This window comes from Setaria viridis, chromosome 5 (assembly GCF_005286985.2).
Source record: "Setaria viridis chromosome 5, Setaria_viridis_v4.0, whole genome shotgun sequence".
Taxonomy (NCBI): Eukaryota; Viridiplantae; Streptophyta; class Magnoliopsida; order Poales; family Poaceae; genus Setaria; species Setaria viridis.
The window spans coordinates 25,932,885-25,953,816 of NC_048267.2; the positions used below are offsets into that span (position 1 = coordinate 25,932,885).

The 20,932-nt window shown below is 43.9% G+C and overlaps 1 protein-coding gene across 1 annotated transcript; it reads right to left on the minus strand.

Annotated features, from left to right (window-relative positions):
• Window positions 1-11,706: 11,706 nt before the first annotated feature.
• Window positions 11,707-14,692, minus strand: LOC117859268 (IQ domain-containing protein IQM1). The gene is made up of 4 exons (XM_034742478.2): window positions 14,493-14,692; window positions 13,380-14,068; window positions 13,095-13,271; window positions 11,707-12,968 (listed from the first exon to the last, which is right to left on the minus strand). Exons 2-4 carry the CDS (start codon window positions 14,007-14,009, stop codon window positions 12,066-12,068), a joined length of 1,710 nt encoding a protein of 569 aa, XP_034598369.1. The 5' UTR covers window positions 14,010-14,068; window positions 14,493-14,692; the 3' UTR covers window positions 11,707-12,065.
• Between the last annotated feature and the right edge of the window lie 6,240 nt (window positions 14,693-20,932).

A 20,932-nucleotide genomic window follows, 5' to 3' on the forward strand; every position in this document is an offset into this window, starting at 1 on the left:
GAGTTCGGCTTCATGGAGATAACAAGTTGGGCCAGTCGAGCCCTGAGTCTCGCCACCAAACCCTTCAACAAAATATTAGCTTAATTTACTCCCTTCTCCTATTTAAATCGGATTAATTTTAATCCTCAATCGGGATTCCAACCCAATTTTTCCTACGTGGAGGTAGTTTTGACCGAGTAAAATATCTTTGTACGCCATGTCATCCGTCTCATGTGGAGCTGCGGTGAGTGCATGACGCTGTTGTTCTTGCTCTCTTAAGGACAACATATCCTTGTAGCTATGTCCAACCTGCAAGAATGAAATGCAATCCTACAATCTTGCTGAACAATGGCCTGATTAGTGCCATCATATAGTGCATAACAATGGCCTGATTAGTGCCATCAGTATAGTGCCGAACAATGACCTGATTAGTGCCATCAGTTCAACAATTCAGATATTAAAAAGATGGTCTTATTAGTTGTGCTGCATCGTTTCGCACACAAAGCCTTCAAAGGAAATATGAGTTCATGACATGACCGTTCAGAGTAAAATGGAACGATCGTCACAGTAAATCAGATGCTAGTAACCAAGTGGACCACAAGTCCTGAACTGTTTTGCCACATGACACAACCATTCATAGTAATACGATGACTAACATCCACTTTAATTTTTGTTGTACAACAGCTTTAACACAAACACATCACATTCAATAGAGTTATTTACAAAAGTTCAAAGTACCACAAAAAGCTTCCATCTTTCATAATGCAAGCACGATCAGTTGACTCCTTCAGAGTTGCATATTAAAAATGCTCACTGTAAGTTGACATCTTCAGTTGGCAATATCATCATGTGATTGTGCTCCAGCACCTCTGATACACTTCTGGAACACCATTATAATTATAATGTCATTGCCATCAGTTTAATACATACGAGACAGTAAAACATGGAGTATTATAGTGCCATCGGTTAAACACTTATCGGACAGAAAAAACAAAGCTATCAAAGGGAACAATTATTAGACAGCATAACTGAGCAATTCAGAGTAAAAAGACTCCACTTAAATTATGTTGATCCTCACAATAAGTGTAGCAATAATACAAGCATTCAGTAGAGGGACGCACATAATTTCAAAATATCACAAAAAAAATTGCAACATTCAAAAGCTGTCACCGTCAGTTGATAGCTTAATTTTGTTCATCTTTCTAAATGCTATCACTAATTTACCAGCAGTTAGAAGGTTCAGCAAAGAAAGAAGGGCCATATGGGGCAACCATGACATAAGTACGTGAGGTGTCTAGATCACATATACCGAATTGATTTAATTGCAGGAATATCGAACTCTTCGATTTATCTAATGAAGTATGACTAAGTGGACTGACTTACTAGAAGAACTGAAAAGGATGTATTAATTACTACAGTTACTGATGAAACTAAATCTTGGAAGTAGGATGACAAATTCGTGCAAGAATCTAAATATATTCATCATTGCCCTACCCACCATGCAAAGCAATCCTAGATGTTCACAATTCAAACTTGCGGACAAATCGACACTGTAGCGTTCGAATTACTCACCTTGATCCTCTTAGGGTCCACGATTTACCGGCTCCGGTTCGATCTTCCAGTTCTTGCAGAGACGAGGAGCGAACCTTCCGTGAGGGAAGAACAGAACCAAGCAGGGGAGAGATGGCAGCGACGTGATGCGGAACTTTGGCCGGCGGCTCATGTCTCACAGGGGTTAGTGGCCTGGCTTGGGCGTGCAGGCCGTTTCTAGAGCTGTGCGGCACTGCAACAGATCAGCTCTGCTTGGAGGCTTGGAGCTAGCCTTTCCACGTTAGACGTCCCTGCTCACGTTACTAGCTGGCCTAATAGATGTCCCTACTGCACGACAAGGTTGGTAAATCGGCTAGCTCAGAGATCAACCACAAGATAATGGATCGTGACCCTCATGTCTTCTTTGCAATCCAGCCCTACTAATTTTTAGCTTAAAATTATATATTATCACGGTTCGGCTTTTATTGAGTCCGATCCTTAAATTTGCTAGGCTAAATTAGAGGACCCTTTACCACTCCTACATACGTACGCACTAGTGATGCATTTGACATGTACACACTGTTACCGCTAGATGGCGCCAGCAATACATTCATTTTTTTATCTATTCGTTCCAATGTTCACTGTCTCATGTATGTGCCATCACACACGTAAAAGCAACTTCTAACGTTAATTAGTTGACGTTTGAGATATTTTCAAAAGTAGTACTACAGAGTAATAAGTATACATATGGGTGGTTCTACTATCTACTCCCTGCAGTACACACAAATTTGCACTTCTGTCCTTCCTCGCATGGTAGCCTTGTAGGGGAGGGGCAGCGCAGAGAGGCGGAGGAGAAGGGCATTGGCAAACCTGGTACGGGGAGAGATGTACGGTGCTGGAGAGAAGGATAATGAGAAGTAGCATGGTAACGCTACTTTTTTTTACACTTATTCTTTGAGTGACGAATAGTTTCAGCAGTCCTTATTAGCATTTTTCTCAAGGACCGATAGCTTATTAAGTTTTTTTTTTTTTTGCCTTTCCTAGCAGCTTTAATAAACTGCCAACGACATCATTCTCAGCAAACAAATTACCAGCATTTGTGATAGTAACTAACATAAGCCTAGAAATTCCCCATTTGAAAACACAAAATGTCAGGGGAAATATTATTAATTACTTTTGTAGGTGACAAGCAGTGATTCAAATGTAACAGATTTGAATCACGTAGTACCTCTCCAAGTGAAGCACTGTTTTTTCTTGCTGAGCCAGACCAGCTAGCAGCATGCAGGACAAGGCCAAGGATGATTAGAGGTTGGATTTTCTAGATTATCATGATTGATTGAACATTGTACAGGCATCAATTAGGACTATTAGAGGCTAATTCCAAGGAGTGTCTAATTGGTGGCACACCAGGACTTATATCCATAGATCTGCATATCCTTGACTATGCTCAATATTATATTCTAGTTCGTACCAGTTCTTTCTTAAATACAATCACTGTCATGCTGGCAGCTATGACGAAGCACTCTAAAATTTCTCTTATTATTTATGTTGCTGTAATTTATTCAGTTGAGAGAAGTTGCAATGTCATTCAGCAATGCTTTGACTCTCAATTTCTTTGGTAATGCAGTATTAGCAGCAACATGAAATTTTCATATATATGATCGAAAAACTTAGTAGGGTTGCAAGTCTCACGATTCTCTATGATAAAGACCACGTACACAAGTCAAAACGTACCCTACAACTATCGCAATAGTCCAATTTCAATCTTAAACTACAAAATCAGACACAGAGCTCCCTCCAATTGTTAAAAGTTAAAACATGACAAATTTGGTCCTCTGCTTGGTTTCAAAGGTAGTTTTCCATTTTCAAAGTAGCGTCTAGGGCAAAGCTAAGAATAATTAATAGGTTGGACTTTTCTTGATTATCACAATAGACTGAGCTCCGTACGTGCATCAGTTTGAACTATCACAGGCTTATTTGAAGGAGGGTCTAATTTTTGAAACATCAGGGCTCGTATCAATATACGTGTATATGCTTGACTATGCTCAATATTATATTCTCATTCGTACTAGTCCTATCTTAAGAGCCTATTTGTTTAACCTGCAACTTTTGAGCTTTTCTGAAAAGCTGTTGCTAGCTTTTTGGTTCTAAAAAGTCAACCCTACCTTTTAGAAAACGTGTTTACCTTTCTGAGCTCAAAAAGTTACGGAAAGTTCAGAAAACTGAGCTTTTTAGCTTCGCATATAAACTCGGCTTTTCTGAGCATCTCGCTTTTCGGAAGCTGCACGAGAAATCTGCTGTTTACTTGAGCTTCTGGCTTTTCACTCTAAGAAGCTGCTAGGAAACTCAAACAAACAGTCCTAGATACTACTCCCTCCATTCTCTTTTGATAGTACTATTTCCTCTTGGCACAATGACCAAGGGACACGATTCTACCTATCATCCTACTTATCATCCATTTATTGATACCATTAACTAGTCCTCGTAAACAAGCGATATATTAAGGTCTGGACTTCTTGATGCCCATGTAGCCAATCTCGGTTAGAAGAATAAAAAGTCACACATCAGATCCGAGACAACCATTAAGTGGATGGAATGTTGGATTGAGAGAATTTTTTTGGAAATATACCGAATCGGAGGGAGTATCACTGTCATGCATGTCATGCATGCTGGCTCCTATATGATCTGGTGTTAATTTAGTTATGTTCCTTTCGTTAGTTGAGAAGAGTTACAATGTAGAAGCTTTCACTCCGAAAATAAACAAGGCCCTTGCCTTTTCGATTGGATGCAGATGCAGTACTGCAGTTGAATGAATTTGTGCGGCCGTAAAAATTAGGGGGTCATGCATACACTGGAAGCAGAAAGTAGAGTCGTGCAGTGACCGGTAGCCTGGAAGATGAGAACGGCTTCCCCTGACCTGAGCGGCCGGCCAACTTTGCATGCTCATTTCTGAGCAGTTTCATGCTGCAACTTTTAGCCATTGGATTTTGTTACGTCTCTTTTTCTAGCTGTTGTCCCGATTCTTAACCTCAGAGCGCCAAACTGATAAAACGGAATTCAGAGAAAGATTGTCCAAGGGTTTTTGGCAGGCTGGCAGGTGACAGCGTTGTTTCTGGCAGGGTTTTTGTCCATGGATTTCTGGAAGCAGGAAAAGGCCAAGGATGATTAGAGGTTGGATTTTCTAGATTATCATGATTGATTGAACATTGTACGAGCATCAATTAGGACTATTAGAGGCTAATTCCAAGGAGTGTCTAATTGGTGGCACACCAGGACTTATATCAATAGATCCGCATATCCTTGACTATGCTCAATATTTATATTCGAGTTCGTACCAGTTCTTTCTTAAATACAATCACTGTCATGCTGGCAGCTATGATGAAGCACTCTAAAATTTCTCTTATTATTTATGTTGCTGTAATTTATTCAGTTGAGAGAAGTTGTAATGTCATTCAGCAATGCTTTGACTCTCAATTTCTTTGGTAATGCAGTATTAGCAGCAACATGAAATTTTCATATATATGATGGAAAAACTTAGTAGGGTTGCAAGTCTTACGATATCATAGAGACCGGGTACACAAGTCAAAACGTCAAACAGATAAGTAACTGACTTATAATATAGGGGGGAATACCGATTTGCACCCTACAGCTATCGCAATAGTCCAATTTCAATCCTAAATTACAAAATCGGAGATAGAGCTCCATCCCATTGTTAAAAGTTAAAACAAAAATTTGGTCCTCTGCTTGGGGGGTTTTTGGGTCCTGGAGCTAAAGTTTAGTCCGTCTCACATCGGATATTCGGAATCTAATTAGGAGGACTAAACATGAGCTAATTACAAAACTAATTGCAGAACCCCTGACTAAATCACGAAACAAATCTATTAAACCTAATTAATCCATCATTAGTGAATGTTTACTGTAGCACCATATTGTCAAATGGACTAATCAGGTTTAATGGATTCGTCTCACGATTTAGCCTAGGGGTTGTGAAATTGGTTTTGTAATTAGCCTATATTTAATACTCCTAATTAATGTCAAATATTTGATGTGACAGGGGCTAAAGTTTAACCCGGGGATCAAACACCCCCTTGTTTCAAAGGTAGGTTTCCATTTTCTAAGTAGCGTCTAGAGCAAAGCTAAGAATAATTAATAGGTTGGACTTTTCTTTATTATCACTAGAAACTGAGCTCCGTACGTGCATCAGTTTGAACCATCAGAGGCTTATTTGAAGGAGTGTCTAAGGCCTTATTTAGTTGCCCAACTTTGGGGTGTCCAAATTACTGTAGCAACACTGTAGCGTTTCGTTTGTATTTGTAAATTATTGTTCAAATATTGACTAATTAGGCTCAAAAGATTCGTCTCGCAAAGTACAACAAAACTATGCAATTAGTTTTTGATTTCGTCTACATTTAGTACTCCATGCATGTACCACAAGTTTGATGTGATGGAGAATCTTCTTTTTGCATAGTGCTAAAGTTGGGATTTGGGGGTCCTAATTTTTAAAACATCAGGGCTCATATCAATATATGTGCATATCCTTAGCTCTGCTCAATATTATATTCTCATTCGTACTTATCCTATCCTAAGGGTCTTTGAGCTTTTCTAAAAAGATGTTGCTTGCCTTTTGGTTCTAAAAAGCTAACACTAGCTTTAGAAGATGTATTTAGCTTTCTAGGCTCAAAAAGCTACAAAAAGTTCAGAAAACTGAGCTTTTCAGCTTCGCATGTAATTTCGGCTTTTTTGAGCTTCTTGCTTTTCAGAAGTTGCATGAGAAATCTGTTGTTTATTTGAGCTGCTAGCTTTTCAAGCTAAGAAGTTGCCAGAAAACTCAAACAAACAGCCCTAGATACTGCTCCCTCCGTTCTCTTTTGATAGTATTGTATCCTCTTGGCACAATGACCAAGGAACACAATTCTACCTATCATCCTACTTATCATCCATTTAATCACACCATTAACTAGTCATCATATACAAGCGATTCATTATAGCCTAGACTTCTTGATGCTCATGTAACCAATCTCGGTTAGAAGAATAAAGAGTCACATATCAGACCCGAGATAACTATTAAGTGGATGGAATGTTGGATTGGGGAGTGTTTGGATCCCATGCACTAATTTTTAGTTCAGGTCACATCGGATGTTTGATACCAATTAGAAAGACTAAATGTGAACTAATTATAAAACTAATTGCATAAGCCGTGGCTAATTCGCGAGACGAATCTATTAAGCCTAATTAATACATGATTAGTATATATTTACTGCAGCATCACATGGTGAAATCATGGACTAATTAGGCTTAATAGATTCATCTTGCGAATTAGCCTTCATTTATGTAATTGGTTTTGTAATTAACCTATATTTAATACTCCTAATTAGTATCTAAATATTCGATGTGATAGGGGCTAAACTTTAATCCCATAAATCAAACAGCCCTTAAGACTATTAAAAGAGAATTTTTCAGATTTGGAAATATACGTATCAAAAAAGAATGGAGGGAGTATCACTGTCATGCATGCTGGATCTGGTGTTAATTTAGTTATGTTTCTTTCAGAAAAGTTGCAATGTTAGTCGGCAATGCTTACTTGTTTGGCAAATCAGTATTATCGGTATCTCCACATGAATCTATATAATTGAAGTACATAGTACTAGAAATTCAAGCCTAACGATTTTCTCTGATAGAGACCACGTACAGAAGTCAAAATGTGAAACAAAACAAGAACAGACTTCTAATATATGTTTAGCAGGCGACATCATCCATGAATGTCACATCGTTGTTCATATATTATTAGAGGCCAAAACGTCAAATAAAACGAACAACTCAAATAAATATATATGATATGTGGAGGCTTGAATATGAACCAATCTAATAGCTAAAAACATAAGATTATTGTAGAATAAAAACTTTTGAAAAAATTGTTTGTTGAGTTGCCAACACAATACCAAATTTTTATCGAGTGTATTAGGATTTTAAAATGATTATTTATAAATTTAACTAATAATGAGCCAAATTATGTACATGTTTAATGTCTCAAAGTTGCATTTCAACATTCATATTCACTTAATGTTAGTATAATATCAAATGTGTAACAACTGAAAATAATGTATTACGAAACAAATAAATGGTCAATTTTACTCCCAAAGGCTTTATCGATACTGTTGGTTGACACACTCAGTATTACAGATTAATATCAACCACAGAAGCGACCGTGCGTATTCACCCCTCCTGAAATTATAAGGCAACCTGGATTTATGTTAAGTCAAACTATCCAAAATTTGATCAAGATTATAGAAAAGAAAACTACTGTTTAGAACATCCAACGAGCACCATTAGAATTATTATGAAATATATTTTGATTATTTACTTCGTTGATGTCGTACATGTTAATATTATTTCAAGAAACTTGCCAAACTTTGGATAATTTGACTTATAAACAAATTAGGGTGTCTTATATTTCAGGACACGGAGTATTTTTGTAAAAGAAAGAAAGTGACAAAAAATTAGATGAATCTTCCTCAAGGCATCAGAGGGTGTTGGAAGGTGTCCTGTTTCGTTCAGTTCTGTTCTGTCTCATCTCTGCCCGCCAACGTAGTGCTGCCAGCAACCTGGCTGCTGCTGCAGCTGCAAAATTAAGCGTGTCATTGTTTTTGTCATGAATAATTCGATCCATCAAGATCGGGGTGATGAAGGAACCGCAGCCGCATTGATGACGAACCAGCAGCCACATTTGATTTGATTGCAATGTCTGATTAATGGCGACGACTAGATTTGATTGATCGTTGGATGGGATGCTAGCAGCCTCCGTTAAAAACTGATTGAGTTCCTCCGTCTATGTTTATAAAGCATTATATAACTTAGCACAGCTTTTCGAATAATACTTTAATTATTCATTTATCTTATTTAATATTGTTTATGTTTATCAACTTATGATCATTGTATAGTATTTGATTACGAATCCAACCATATAAAATTTACATTACAAATAAGAAATTAATAGTTAAATTATTGGTTAAAGATTGTAAAGTTTGAAAAGAAAGACACGAATGTAATAATTAAGATGGTCCTGACCGGATTGATGTGCAGAGAAATATAAAAGGATGGTTATACTAATACTCCGTATATTTGCATCATGAAACAGCAGCGCCGGTATCATGATGAGAACCACAGCGGTAGGATCCTCGTCCTAAGGACGGCGACAAGGATGGTTGAGCAAGTAGATGGCAGATTGACACTGCAGGCTTGTGATCATTGCTCGGTAGCTTCCTAATTAAACAGAAAGGGGTAATCGCCTGCGTCAAGATTCAGGCCCCGTTTGTATCCGCTTATAAGCGGCTTATCGGTGGAAATAAGCGAGAATCCCGCCAAACGCTTTACTTATTTCCACCGATTCTCGCTTATGTGGTAAGTCGCTTCAATGATTTGAACTACGAGAAGCGAAAAGCGAGAAGCGAGAAAATCTTCACTTAGATTATAATCCAAGCGTGGTTAGGAAAAGCGTATACAAACAGACCTCATTCAGTTAGCCAGCCAGTCAGTTCAATTTGGCTGCCCCATTTTACAGTGTGGTTTGCCTGCGTTTTTCACTGGTAATCAACTTTCTGGTCCTAATTAGGAGGTCATGCACTAGAATCAGAATCGTGAAGAGACCGAAAGAGATCACGGAGGAATGGCTTGAGTTGAGAAAGCAGCCGGCCAACTTTTTTTTTTTCGAAAGGGGCAGCCGGCCAACTTTGTGAATTCATCATTTCCCCAGCGCAGTTCTGTGCTGCAACGTTGCCTGCAGCAATTTTTGGCTTTGTTCCTTCGTCATGATATTAAGAAAATTATGAGTCTCATGAACATAGCACGATATGAGGTAATCTCTGAAACTCACACTACTAGAAAACTCTCGACATTCATCCCAAGACTTGGTATCGGTTATTTTTTGACCTAGCATTAGTACCGGGTCTAACGCTAGTTCCTCAGGAACCCCCCGTGACCCTCTTTAGTACCGGTTGTGAGCTCCAACCGGTACTAAAGGTCACCAATTAGTATTGGGTGAAGCCTCCACCCGGTACTAATGTGCCTGAAGGCCTCTAGTACCGGGTGGAACCTCAATCGGTACTAACTTCCCTTCTATAAATCATGCGTCTTTTCCCTCCTGCCCGAGCCATTTCTCCATCTCGAGCTTCATCCATTCATAGTGAAATAGGGGAGGCGCTTCTAGATTTTGCACCATTTTATGGGGATTTTACTCATTCAACCTTGATACATGGTTAGTATACTAAGTTTTAAACTTTAGAGCTAGAGTAATTTGTGATTTTTAGAATAGGTACCATGGAGAAATTTTTCATTTATATGCATGTGTTATTTAGAGCTTATATTTGTGTTTTTAGACTAAGCTAAAAAAATTTGGATGCTATGTTTCGTATTAGTCAAAAAAAGTAATATGAGGTTAGAGAAATAATTTCATAGTTTAGTCCTTTACAAATATGAGCTAAATAAATTCTGGGAAAAAATATAATTTATTCATATTTTAGTCATTTGCAAATATGAGCGAGATAAATTATGGTTCATAGAGATAAGAAGATGAAATAGAGGTATGTAATTAGTCATTTTTAGAATAAGCTACAACGGAGAACATTTTCATTTATATGTTATGTTTGAGCTAAATAAATTATGGGGAAAAATATAATTTGTTCATAGTTTAGTCATTTACAAACATGAGCTAAATAAATTGTGGTACATCGAGATGACTATTGCTGCTGGAGGTAGTGGCAATGGTGGGGGCGATCGTCATTCCTCTCGCAGCAAGGGGAAAAACCATAGTTGGCCCTCATGATAAGCCGAAGAAAATGAGCACATGAGAGAGAGCAATGCTTCGTTATTTGGAAAGATGTCATGAAGATGTTGTTGCAGCGGGTCAGGAAACTCCTTTTGATGGTTATTACGCTCCACCGCCAGTCTCGGGGGTTTCAGGTCCACTGAGTTCTACCGTTGCAGGAGGTACAAATAAACCACAGGATGAGGCTGGGTCAGCGAAACCTTCACCTTCGCCGCCTAAGGATGCTTAAAGTCTTCCTAGATAGTACTCAATGGATGGTTTGTCGTAGTGTATCATGTTGTTTGGGTCTGAAATTTAAATTTGTGTATTTCTATCTAAACTTTCAGCAACATTTGAGTTTGTCGTAGTGTATCATGCTGTTTGGGTCTGAAATTTAAATTTGTGTATTTCTATCTAAACTTTCAGCAACACTTCAGTTTGTCGTAGTGTATCATGTTGTTTGGATCTGAAAATTAAGTTTGTGTATTTCTATCTAAACTTTCAGCAACATTTGAGTTTAATGAAATTTGTATCATGTTTGTTATGTTTCATGTATAATTCTATGGATGATCAGAATATCTTTAGTTTGGTAATACTTTATAGATAGATTGGTAATGGATGTACAGCGCGGATAAACGCTCCATAAAGTACATTAATGGCTTGCGTGGTTTTCTCGATCTGGTAGAGTCTAACAAGCCACCGTCTGATTTCATTTGTTGTGCATACTGAATTTGCAAAAATGAGAAGGATTATTCATCCAGAAAGACAATTCACGCCGACATATACAGTTCGGGATTCATGCCTAACTATTTCGTTTGGACCAAGTATGGAGAAAGAGTAGTTATGATGGAAGATGATGATGAAGAAGAAGATGGTAACTACGTACCTGACTGGACTCAAGGAAGTGCCTTTGCAGATGCTGTAATGGACGAGGCTGAAGAAGAGATGGTTGCAGAAGAAGGTTCTACCAATGATCTAAGTCAGGTGTTGCGAGATGCAAAGAAAGACTGCGAGAATAAGAAGGAGTTAAAGAAATTCGAGAGTAAGTTAAATGATCATAAGAAATTATTATACTCAGATTGCAAATAGAAGCCTAAAAAGTTCGGTACCACGCTGTCCGTGACGCATCGAATTGACCTTCTCTCCAGATTTCGGTCGCCTTTGACTTTACCTTTTCGGCAAGATTTGATTTTGTTTTAGCTTTTAGGAGAGCTGCTGTTTTCATCTCATGGACAAAGCTCAGACGTAATAATCCACTCAAATTTGCAAATCCCATTGCACCGAAAGAAGGATTTGCTCTGCAAAGAACAATTTTCACCTTAGCTATTTAGACACTGCAATGAAGCATCACGGCTTCTGCATCTAAACACGCACACACTACCAATGAGACTCATGACTTACTGTCACTGAACAATAACATTTTTTAAGGATATTCTCTTATTCAAAAAGAATCTGCAGTGTTACATTCCTCTTAGAACTGCAGGTTCATGTTATACAGGCCTTGCAGCATGTGGTTTACACTTATACAACGTGCAGAGTATGCACCTCAGGTCAAAGAAGAAGATGAACAAACATACGAAAGAATGCATTGTACTAGATCAAAAAACATCTTACGACAACCAACCAACAAAATTGTTAACCCTCATCTAACCAATTGAACGAACGCTGCAACGCCTTCGAAAACGGCGGTGCAAAGTCTGCAAATGCGGCGACACGGCGAGGCCGGCCGGCCATGTCAATGAGCAGCGCCGCCGGCTCACTTGCCTTTGTGCTTGGGGAGCGTGAGCGCCACGGCCGGCGTCTGGAACCCCATGAACTGCTGCTTGGGCGACCGCCTGGTGCCCCCCGGCGCCGGGCTCGGGATTGGGAGCCTGGCGCTGGTCGGGGTCGGGAGCCCCATGTAGTGGAGCCGCGGCGACAGCCTGATCCTCGGGCTGGGGCGCGGCGACGGGATCGGCAGCGGCAGCCTGCCCGCCGCGCCCGGCGACGGCGCCACCCGCGGCGACAGGTTCACCTGCTCCAGCGCCATGCTCTGCAGGTCCGCCGGGTAGTCCCGGAGGCACCCGATGCGCGCGCCCGTCGGCGTCGACCACTTGAACGACGGCCGCCTCGCCATCATCTCCGGCTCCGCGGCATCCTCCTCCTCGCCGCCGCCGACGGCCATCTCGGCCGCCACCTCCTCCTTCACGATGTCCACCTCCGGCAGCTCCACCGGCTGGTCCGTCTCCACGGTCTCGCCGTGCGCCGCAGCTTCGGCGGTGGGCGCTTCGGCCTCCTCCGGCGCCTTCTTGAACGACGGGTACTCGTCGTCGTCGACGGAGCAGCGCTTGACGTTGGCGAGGTCGACGCTGTTCTCCTCGAGGAAGGCGATGAACTCCCTGAAGTTCTCCTCCGTGGGGTGGTAGTGCCCGCTGTATGGCCAGATCGCCCTGAGGACGCCCTCCTTGGCGACGAGCCTCCCGGCGGCCGTCGTGGCGGCGCCGGACAGGAAGCTCGAGTGTTGGAACCTGCCCTTCCTCTTCTGCCCGACGTACAGCGACCGGCTTGTGCTCAGCACGAAGATCCACTTGGACTCCTCGTTCGTGTTCACCAGCTCCCCGCTCTGCTTGTACAGCAGACGCCCTCCCTCCACGATCACCTCGTACGCCGCCCTCTCGTTCTGCCATTGATTGATTTTGGAGTAACATTCAGATCAGTCGCAAGCTTATTTATATATGTTGCAATACAATTAGAATTATTTTTTTGATATGTTTATTTAGAAGGATGTTGTGGGCACAGTACATACCGGTCCGAGGTACATGATGAGTTGCGAATAGAGCTTGCTTCTTGGGCATTTGGGGTGATGCTGGTCTCTACCGGCGCCGATGTCCAGCCAGTAGAAGAAGGGCTCGCAGCTGGAGCTGGCGGACCAGATGTCGTAGTAGAGGTGCAGGTTGTGGCCGTAGCGGTGGCGCGGGTCAATCTAATTGAATCGAGGAGGAAGAAGAAACAGATACCAGATGAGAAACATTTCCTCCAATCAATCCAAGAACAAAAATAGAAAAGAAATGAACAAGAGAAGGCAGCTTACCGCTTCGAGCCAGTGCTGGAGCGCGAGCTTCTGGGCCTTCTCGTCCTTGGAGAGGCCCTTTCCGACCTTGGCGATCCTCTTGCCGGCCCTGGACCATCGCGACGCGGCGGTCTCCTGCTTCCCCCCGTCGAAGAAGGAGATGGACTTGATGTTGAGGTAGACCGAATCGTAGGTCTTCCACCAGAGCTCCTCGGCGATGATGGCGCCGTCGGCGAGGCTCCGGCGCGTGCGGTGGCCCTTGTAGATCTTCTGCAGCTTGGTGGCCGCCTCGTCGAGCTCCACGCGGGGCCGCGGGGAGATGTACTCGATCATGGCCTGCGCCGGGGACGCCGCCCGGCGGGGGCTCTGCTGCTGCGGCGCCGGCTGTAGCGCCAGAGTCCCCGGGCGCGCGCCGTTGATGCCGCTGCCGCCCCGGCCGGCGGGGGCCGCCGACTCAGGGTCTTGAGGGGGCGCCGCCACCTGCGCCTCCCAGTTCTTGAAGCTGAGCGAGCGCTCGAGGCCGCCGCGCGCCATCTTGGCGGTGGCCCTGGGCGATGATGTCCTCACCGGCGAGAAGCAGCCATCCCGGAGGCTGCGCGGCTTCGGGGACAGGAGGTGGTTGCGCTCTGTGTTGAGCAGACTCAGAGACATCTCCCAACTGGGTCCTCCCTGCAGGGACGGTGTCGCTGCTGCCGGAGAGCCAATCGTTCCTGCAGGTGAATCATGGGCATGGTGATGATCAGCTTGGGAAACTAGTATGTTGCTTGACAACGAAAATCCTAGTAGTTTAGGAGTTCGTCAGAGAATCAGACTGGTGGTTGCAGGGCAGCAGGGCTAGAATATCAGCAATTGTTTGCAGAGCTAAATGCAATTATCCAAGCGAGGGACATGCTTGGCCTTATATAAAATAAAATAAAACTAGCATCTATCTTATCCTGAGAGAAGAAAAGTCTCAGGAATGGCAGCAAAACGGAAGCTTGGCCTTTATTGCGAGCGCCGTACTATAGGGCAGGAGATTAAGAGGAATCACAACCACTCAAACGGCCTAAAATCTCCCAACAGAGTACACCAGCAGCACACCAGAAGGAAGAAAAAACTAGTGGTAACTGGTAAATTCGTAGCATCGGTACATACCCAGAGAGCGGATGTGAGAAGGAGAACCGGAGGTCGAGAGCTCGCCGCCGTAGCCCGTAGGTGTGGCGTTGCTTTGAGGTTTCAGTTGTTGTTGGTCCGTGGCTGGCACTCTCGAGGCAGGATGGGGGCGCCTTTATATACATGCGCCAGCTACAAGGAGACCATGGAGGCAGAGGAGTACGAGTCCAAGTTGCGCGTTGCGGAGGCACGGGGCGTGCGGGGCGGTGCGGGAGACGACGAGGACGACGACTGGGACCGAGCGACCGGTCGTTGCCGCGCGAGCGGGGGATGGCCCTGGGTTGCCGACGAAGCCTCCGCGTCCCTGACCTGCCCGGTTTCGCACGTCAGCGCGGCCGTATCCACCCTCGGCGCAGCTTGTGGGTTTTGCGCGGCGTACGCGGCGGCGTTGTTTGCTTTGGGTTGGAACGGAAGCGAGCAGCCGAGCCAGGCCAGGCGTCGATTCGAGTCCGCCTCGCCCAGCAAAGGTCCTAGGTCCGTACTGGGTACTGCTGCACGACAGGGATGCTCGGCGTTGGTTGGCCGGTTGAAGTGATCAACCGCCGGAACATCAACCAAACACGGTACCATGCACTACACACAACACACGACGTTTTGTTACCGCGCTGCCGACGAAGCAGTCCACTTTTTTGTTTCTTTCGCTGGTCTCTTGGACAAAGACTCCGAGAGTTACCGCATTACTGACTTGACTCAGCAGTGCTTGTCCGTGACCGCTCTGTGTACGAGGTGGAAGTTCATTATAATACTGGTAATTATTTAAGGTTCAAAACAACTTGGTAATGACATTGATGTTTACGTAAAACTGTTGGTTGATGAACTTTTACGGTTATGGAAGGAAAAAGGTGTACGTGTGTGGGATGAGAACAAAAATGAGACTTTTAATCTACGAGCATTGTTGTTCGTAACCATCAATAATTGACTGGCACTCGGTAATCTTTCCGGATAGATAAACAAGGGAAATCGAGCTTGCACGTACTGTTTAGATTACACTTGTAGCATGTATTTGAAATACTGTAGGAATGTCGTGTATACGGGCTATCGTCAATTTCTTTCTGCTAAGCACTCGTTAAGAAAGAAAGGGAAGCATTTTGAAGGGGAGGAAGAAAAATGTACTAAGCCCGTTCACCGTAATGGTAAATGTGAATTTTCTATGATAAAGGATGTGAGGGTAGTCTTTGGCAAGGGCTCTGGTAGCTAACCTGTTCTGAACGATGAGGATGGACATGCACCCATGTAATAAAAGAAGTCTATATTTTTAGAGCTATCTTATTGGAAAGTCCTAGAGGTCCGTAGTGCAATGGATGTGATGCACCTGATGAAAATTTTTTGCATGAACGTGCTTGGCTTTCTGGGTACATATGGAAAGGCAAAGGATACAATTGAAGCACGTCGGGGCCTGAAATGTATGAAACAACGAGATGACCTACATCCAAAAAGAGAGATGATGGATATTACTTGCATCCTGCCAGTTACACTCTCAGGAAGAGAAGGAAAATATGTTTGAGTGCTTGAATAGTATTAAAGTCCTATCGGGATACTCCTCGAATATATATTAAAGAGAAGAAATTCATAGATCTAAAGGCCCATGACTGCCATGTCCTGACGATACACTTGCTGCCTGTTGCACTGAGGGGTATTCTACCAGAGAATATGAGAATGACAATCGTGAAGCTACATGCATTCCTCAACATGATTTCTACTAAAGCTACTAAAGGTGTAGAATGATGTAGTGCAATTCCTTGTCAGTTTTGAGATGGTCTTTCCACATTCCTTATTTAATATCATGACCCACCTTCTAGTAGTCTGGGGAACTGCCGGTGCTGTGTCCCGGAGAGAACCAACCACGTCCTGCAGCAACGCGGTTGTCAATGACGTAGCATCTTCTCTCACCACCGGAGCTAACATCTCCTCCGATTTGACGATAGGTCGGGGGCTGGGTTCGCAACTGAGTGATCTCCGTCACCAACTGCTAGGCCTGTGCCTACCACACCAAGGTCAACATTTGAAGAAGACCTACACACAACAAAGCATCATAAATAGAGAGCAACCAATTGACACAGATTCAATGCTCAAATTACAGTTACAGGGTACTCACCTGGTTGACTGACGAGGCACCATAGGAGCTTTCATCACCAAGCACACTGGCAAGGTACTAGGAATTGGCATACTTGGAGCTCCAAGGTTGTCGCCAATACCATAACAAATAGTTGGGCAGCAGCAGCCACGCAATTGCCATAGGTGCCCACGCGTTTCCTACGCCGGAAACTTCGGATAGAGTAGCATTAGACACAGCCTCCGGCGTTCTGATTGCTTCACTCATATCCATCTCCGTTGAACCGGCTACACCACTGGCATCCACTGTAGCCTCCAAAGCCACACCTGGAGTAGTCACCTCTGAAGCCATGGTCATATCATCGGAGACCATGCCCGCCGCATCAGTCCCCTCAGCGACAGCTGTTTCTGCAATTTCGCCAGCATTGTTGGTAGCCACCTTCGTGGCAACAACATCCTCATCATCAGCTGCCCCTACGATCTCGACTACTTCACTAGTAGTCTGCAACGGAAAGAACTCAAAGATAAGTGGTCAAAACTAGCCAAAAAAAAGTACAATAGTACTCGCACCTCAAGGCCTTGCCCGTCTGCATGAAGAGCTCAAAAGTCGGTTGGAGAAAATAGAGCGCGATCTGGAGAAGGAATTTGAAATGCGCCAAGACGGTGATGTTGTCCTAGTTGGGGCCATGACTAATCTCAAGGTGCAACAAGAACTTCTCTAGGAGTGGTCTGATGTGGCACGATTTCTGGCTGACATGGTGGAGCCCCCTGAGGATGGAGTAGAGCCTCGTCTCCTGTTGGATTGGGTCAGGGATGCGCCAGCAAAGATTAATAGCCTAGTTCAGGGTATAGCCAAGTCAGTGTCAAAGCAGCTGCTAGGATTCGTCAAGTCTTTCTATCCCAAAGCTGACCTATCTCTAGTGGCAGAAGTGTTACTGCGGATTGCTCGGACGAAACTTATCCGCAATACTTGGAAGAAATGGACCCCATAGCTAAGGAAGTAGCCAAATTCATCAACCTGCAGTAGTCTTCTTGGTTCATAGTGGTTGTAATTGTTCCTGAAACTTTGTATCTTTGAACAACGATCTTTTGGAGGAACTGAAATTTTGTGTTGTAGTTTCCAACTAGTGCAGCCATGATGGTTCTTAGTACTTTGTTGAGCATTTTATTGCTAACTTGACTTGTGATCTTGGCTGATGAGTAGTCTGTGGTAGCCTACTACTCGTAGCCTCGTGGAGGAAAAAGTCATCCTTTTTCTCTACATTATTGCGAGCATACCCGAGAGGACGCACAAGAGTACTTTGCCTTTGTCCATTGTGCCTGCATTATTGCGAGTGTATCCAACAGGATGCACAAGGGTACTATTCGTACCTTGTCATTTTGCAATCAGGGCAGGTCACATGCGAGCGTTTGCTCAGATTGGTTGATTCTTGCATGTGGGTACCATACTTGTGCCAAGCGGTGGGGTAAGCTTTGTACTGTGTAGTCACGGGAGCATTGTTGCAATACTTGGATGGTAGCTTAGCTTCCTGGCTATAAATATAGCACCATCTTCCTCTTTAAAAAGCATGGCTCGGGTTATAGCAGTAGTTGGCCTTAGGCTTCTTCTTTTTTATGTTGGCGAGCTTCCAATGAGAGCCCTGGTGCCAGAAGATTCCTCGTATTGAGTTTCCACATTCCCTCCACAGATCCTTCAGCTAAAAGAATCCTCATACGAGGAAGCATTGTGTGCCCCGACTTTTCCCTTGCTCTCTAGATGAATCAACGCTGGAGCTCACTGGCGGAGAAAGGCGAGCATCCCGATCTTTACCCAGCTACTTGGTTGAGGACGGTGGTGTGGTTCCAACCGTTCCCTCTTTCCGCAGTTTCTCCAGGCAAGACTCAAGTACACGATGTGTACCCGTAGTCCTGTTCCGAGTTTTGTGGAAGAGAGGCCCGAGGTGATGCTGGATGAGAGGACGGGGGTGTTGTATGCCCCGATATTCATCCGAGTCATTGTCGAGGGGAGGAGTAGGGCATAGCTACCTAGAGAGTAGCTTTCTTTCATGCACTTCCTTCTCCTCGATGCTTCTTGCTCCTAGTGTTGGAGTAGTCTTATAGGCTTATCCGCGCATGCTTGGCATGATATTGAAAAAGCCTGGGACTTCTGTTGTAACCGACAGTAGGCAGTTGCCTGCAGTCATTGTTGCGCACTTTTGTTGTACCCTTGACATTCCGACTTCTTGAGACAGAAGCATTTGGTGTATCCTGCAAGATTCGTTAATACGAAAAATGCATGTATGAGATAAATAGTCAAAACAAGCAGTTTTGTGTACTCTTCTTGTCAACTTGTTAGCTTTTTACGCCATTGGTTGGCTTGTGGTAGCTGCTAACCCGCCTTTGCGAGCCGCTGGGTGAGTTGAATAACTCAAGAAGACTTGTGTATACAAGTCAAAACTGGGGCGCTAAGGCCTAGAGAGCTTAATAGCTCATGGTTGAAGCTGACCCGCCTTTGCGAGCTGCTTGGTGAGTTGACTAACTCAGGTAGACTTGTGAATACAAGTCGAAACTGGGGTGCTGAGACCCAAAGAGCTAAATAGCTTGTGGTTGCAGCTAACCCGCCTTTGCGAGCCACTAATGGAGGCGAGGACAAGTAGTTGACTGCCACCGAAAAGTAATTGTATATAAAATAAAAGTTGAGGCCAGTGGCTTGTGTACAATGTCCCGTAGTCTGCTGACTAGGGGTAGAAATGGCAGAGATGCTCGATGTTCCAGAAGCTCTAAATGTCTTCACCGGACAGATGCTACAGCCTGTACGATCCTAGGCATGTGACCTTGGATACGATGTGAGGCCCCTCCCATGGCGAATTGAGTTTGTGCAGCCCTGTGGTGTTCTGGATGCGCTTGAGGACCATGTCACCAACGTTGAAGGAATATTCTTTGATGTTGTGATCATGATAACGGCGGAGTCCTTCAAGATACCTTACTGACTGGATGAGTGCCGCACGGCGGGCTTCTTCTAGACTGTCTATGGCTAGATGCCTTGTTTCTTCTGCCACACCTTCATCATATTGTTCGACTGTGGGAGATTTCCACATGACGTCAGTAGGGAGTATGGCTTTTGATCCATAGACCAGGAAGTAGGGTGACTATCCCATAGGTTTGCACGGCTAAGTATGTAGCCCACAGAGTACATTGGGTAGTTCTTTGAGCCACTTGCCTCCCTTGGTGTTGCCAATGTCATACACCTTTTTTCTTCAAAGCGACAAGTAACATCCCGTTGGCGTGCTCAACTTGGCCGTTGGCTCTTGGGTGAGCGACAAAGACACAGCGAACGTCGATTCTGCTGTTTCCACAGTACCCCTAGAATTCGTGGTTGTTGAAATTGGAGCCTAAATCCATGATGATCCGATTTGGGAATCCATAGCGGTGGATGATCTTGTCGAGGAAGTCGAGTACTCTGTCTACTTTGGGGCAAGTGACATGCTTCACTTTGATCCACTTGGTGAATTTGTAGATGGCTACGAGTACTCGATTGAATCCTCCAAGCGCAGTTGGGAGTGGTCCGATCATGTCGAGACCCCAACATGCGAAGGGCCATGTTGGAGGTATCGTGATGAGCTTGTAGACAGGGACATGTTGTTGCTTCGTAAAGAATTGACAACCTGGGTATCGACGGACTAGTGCCTCTGCATTGGCTAGTGCTATAGGCTAGTAAAATGCTGCTCCGAAGGCCTTGCCAACTATTGTAAGCGATGATGCGTGGTTGCCATAGATCCCTTTGTGTATTTCTTCCAATATGTCCTTGCCATCCTCTCGTGTGACGCACTTCATGAGTACTCCTGAAGATGCACCTCTTCTATATAGCTTTTCTTCAACGAGTATGTAGGCTTTGCTTCGCCGTAAGACTTGTTCTGCTTGCATTTTGTCTGAGGGTAGTTTGTGCTCTTTGATATAGTCAATAAATGGTGTTCTCCAATCCGCATCAATCATCATAACCTCCCGATCTAGTTCTATAGGACCGTGATCGGTGGTTGCTGAGGGTGCCTGCTCTGTGATGGAACTTGAGCGCGTGTTGAGCACATTTTGGACAGGATGCTCACGGCGATGTTGTTGTGACGGACAACGTGATGGAACTCCAAGCCTAAAAATTTATTTTCCAGCTTGCGTACTTCTTTGCAGTACGCGTCCATGTTCTCTTTGTTGTGATCCCACTCATCGTTAACTTGGTTGATGACTACTAGCGAGTTGCCATAAACTAGTAATCTCTGGATCCTGAGGGAATCTGCTAGGCGTAACCCATGTAGTAGCGCTTCGTACTCGGCTTCGTTAATGGATACCTCTCAGAATATCTAGAGAATGTACTTGAGTTGTTCATCCTTGGGGGATAT

Coding starts and splice junctions, on each gene's coding strand:
- LOC117859268 (XM_034742478.2), bottom strand. CDS start 14,009: ATGTCTCTGAGTCTGCTCAACACAGAGCGCAACCACCTCCTGTCCCCG. Junction 13,272..13,379: donor TCCAGCACTGGCTCGAAGCG/GTAAGCTGCCTT, acceptor CGATTCAATTAG/ATTGACCCGCGCCACCGCTA. Junction 12,969..13,094: donor TCATCATGTACCTCGGACCG/GTATGTACTGTG, acceptor AATCAATGGCAG/AACGAGAGGGCGGCGTACGA.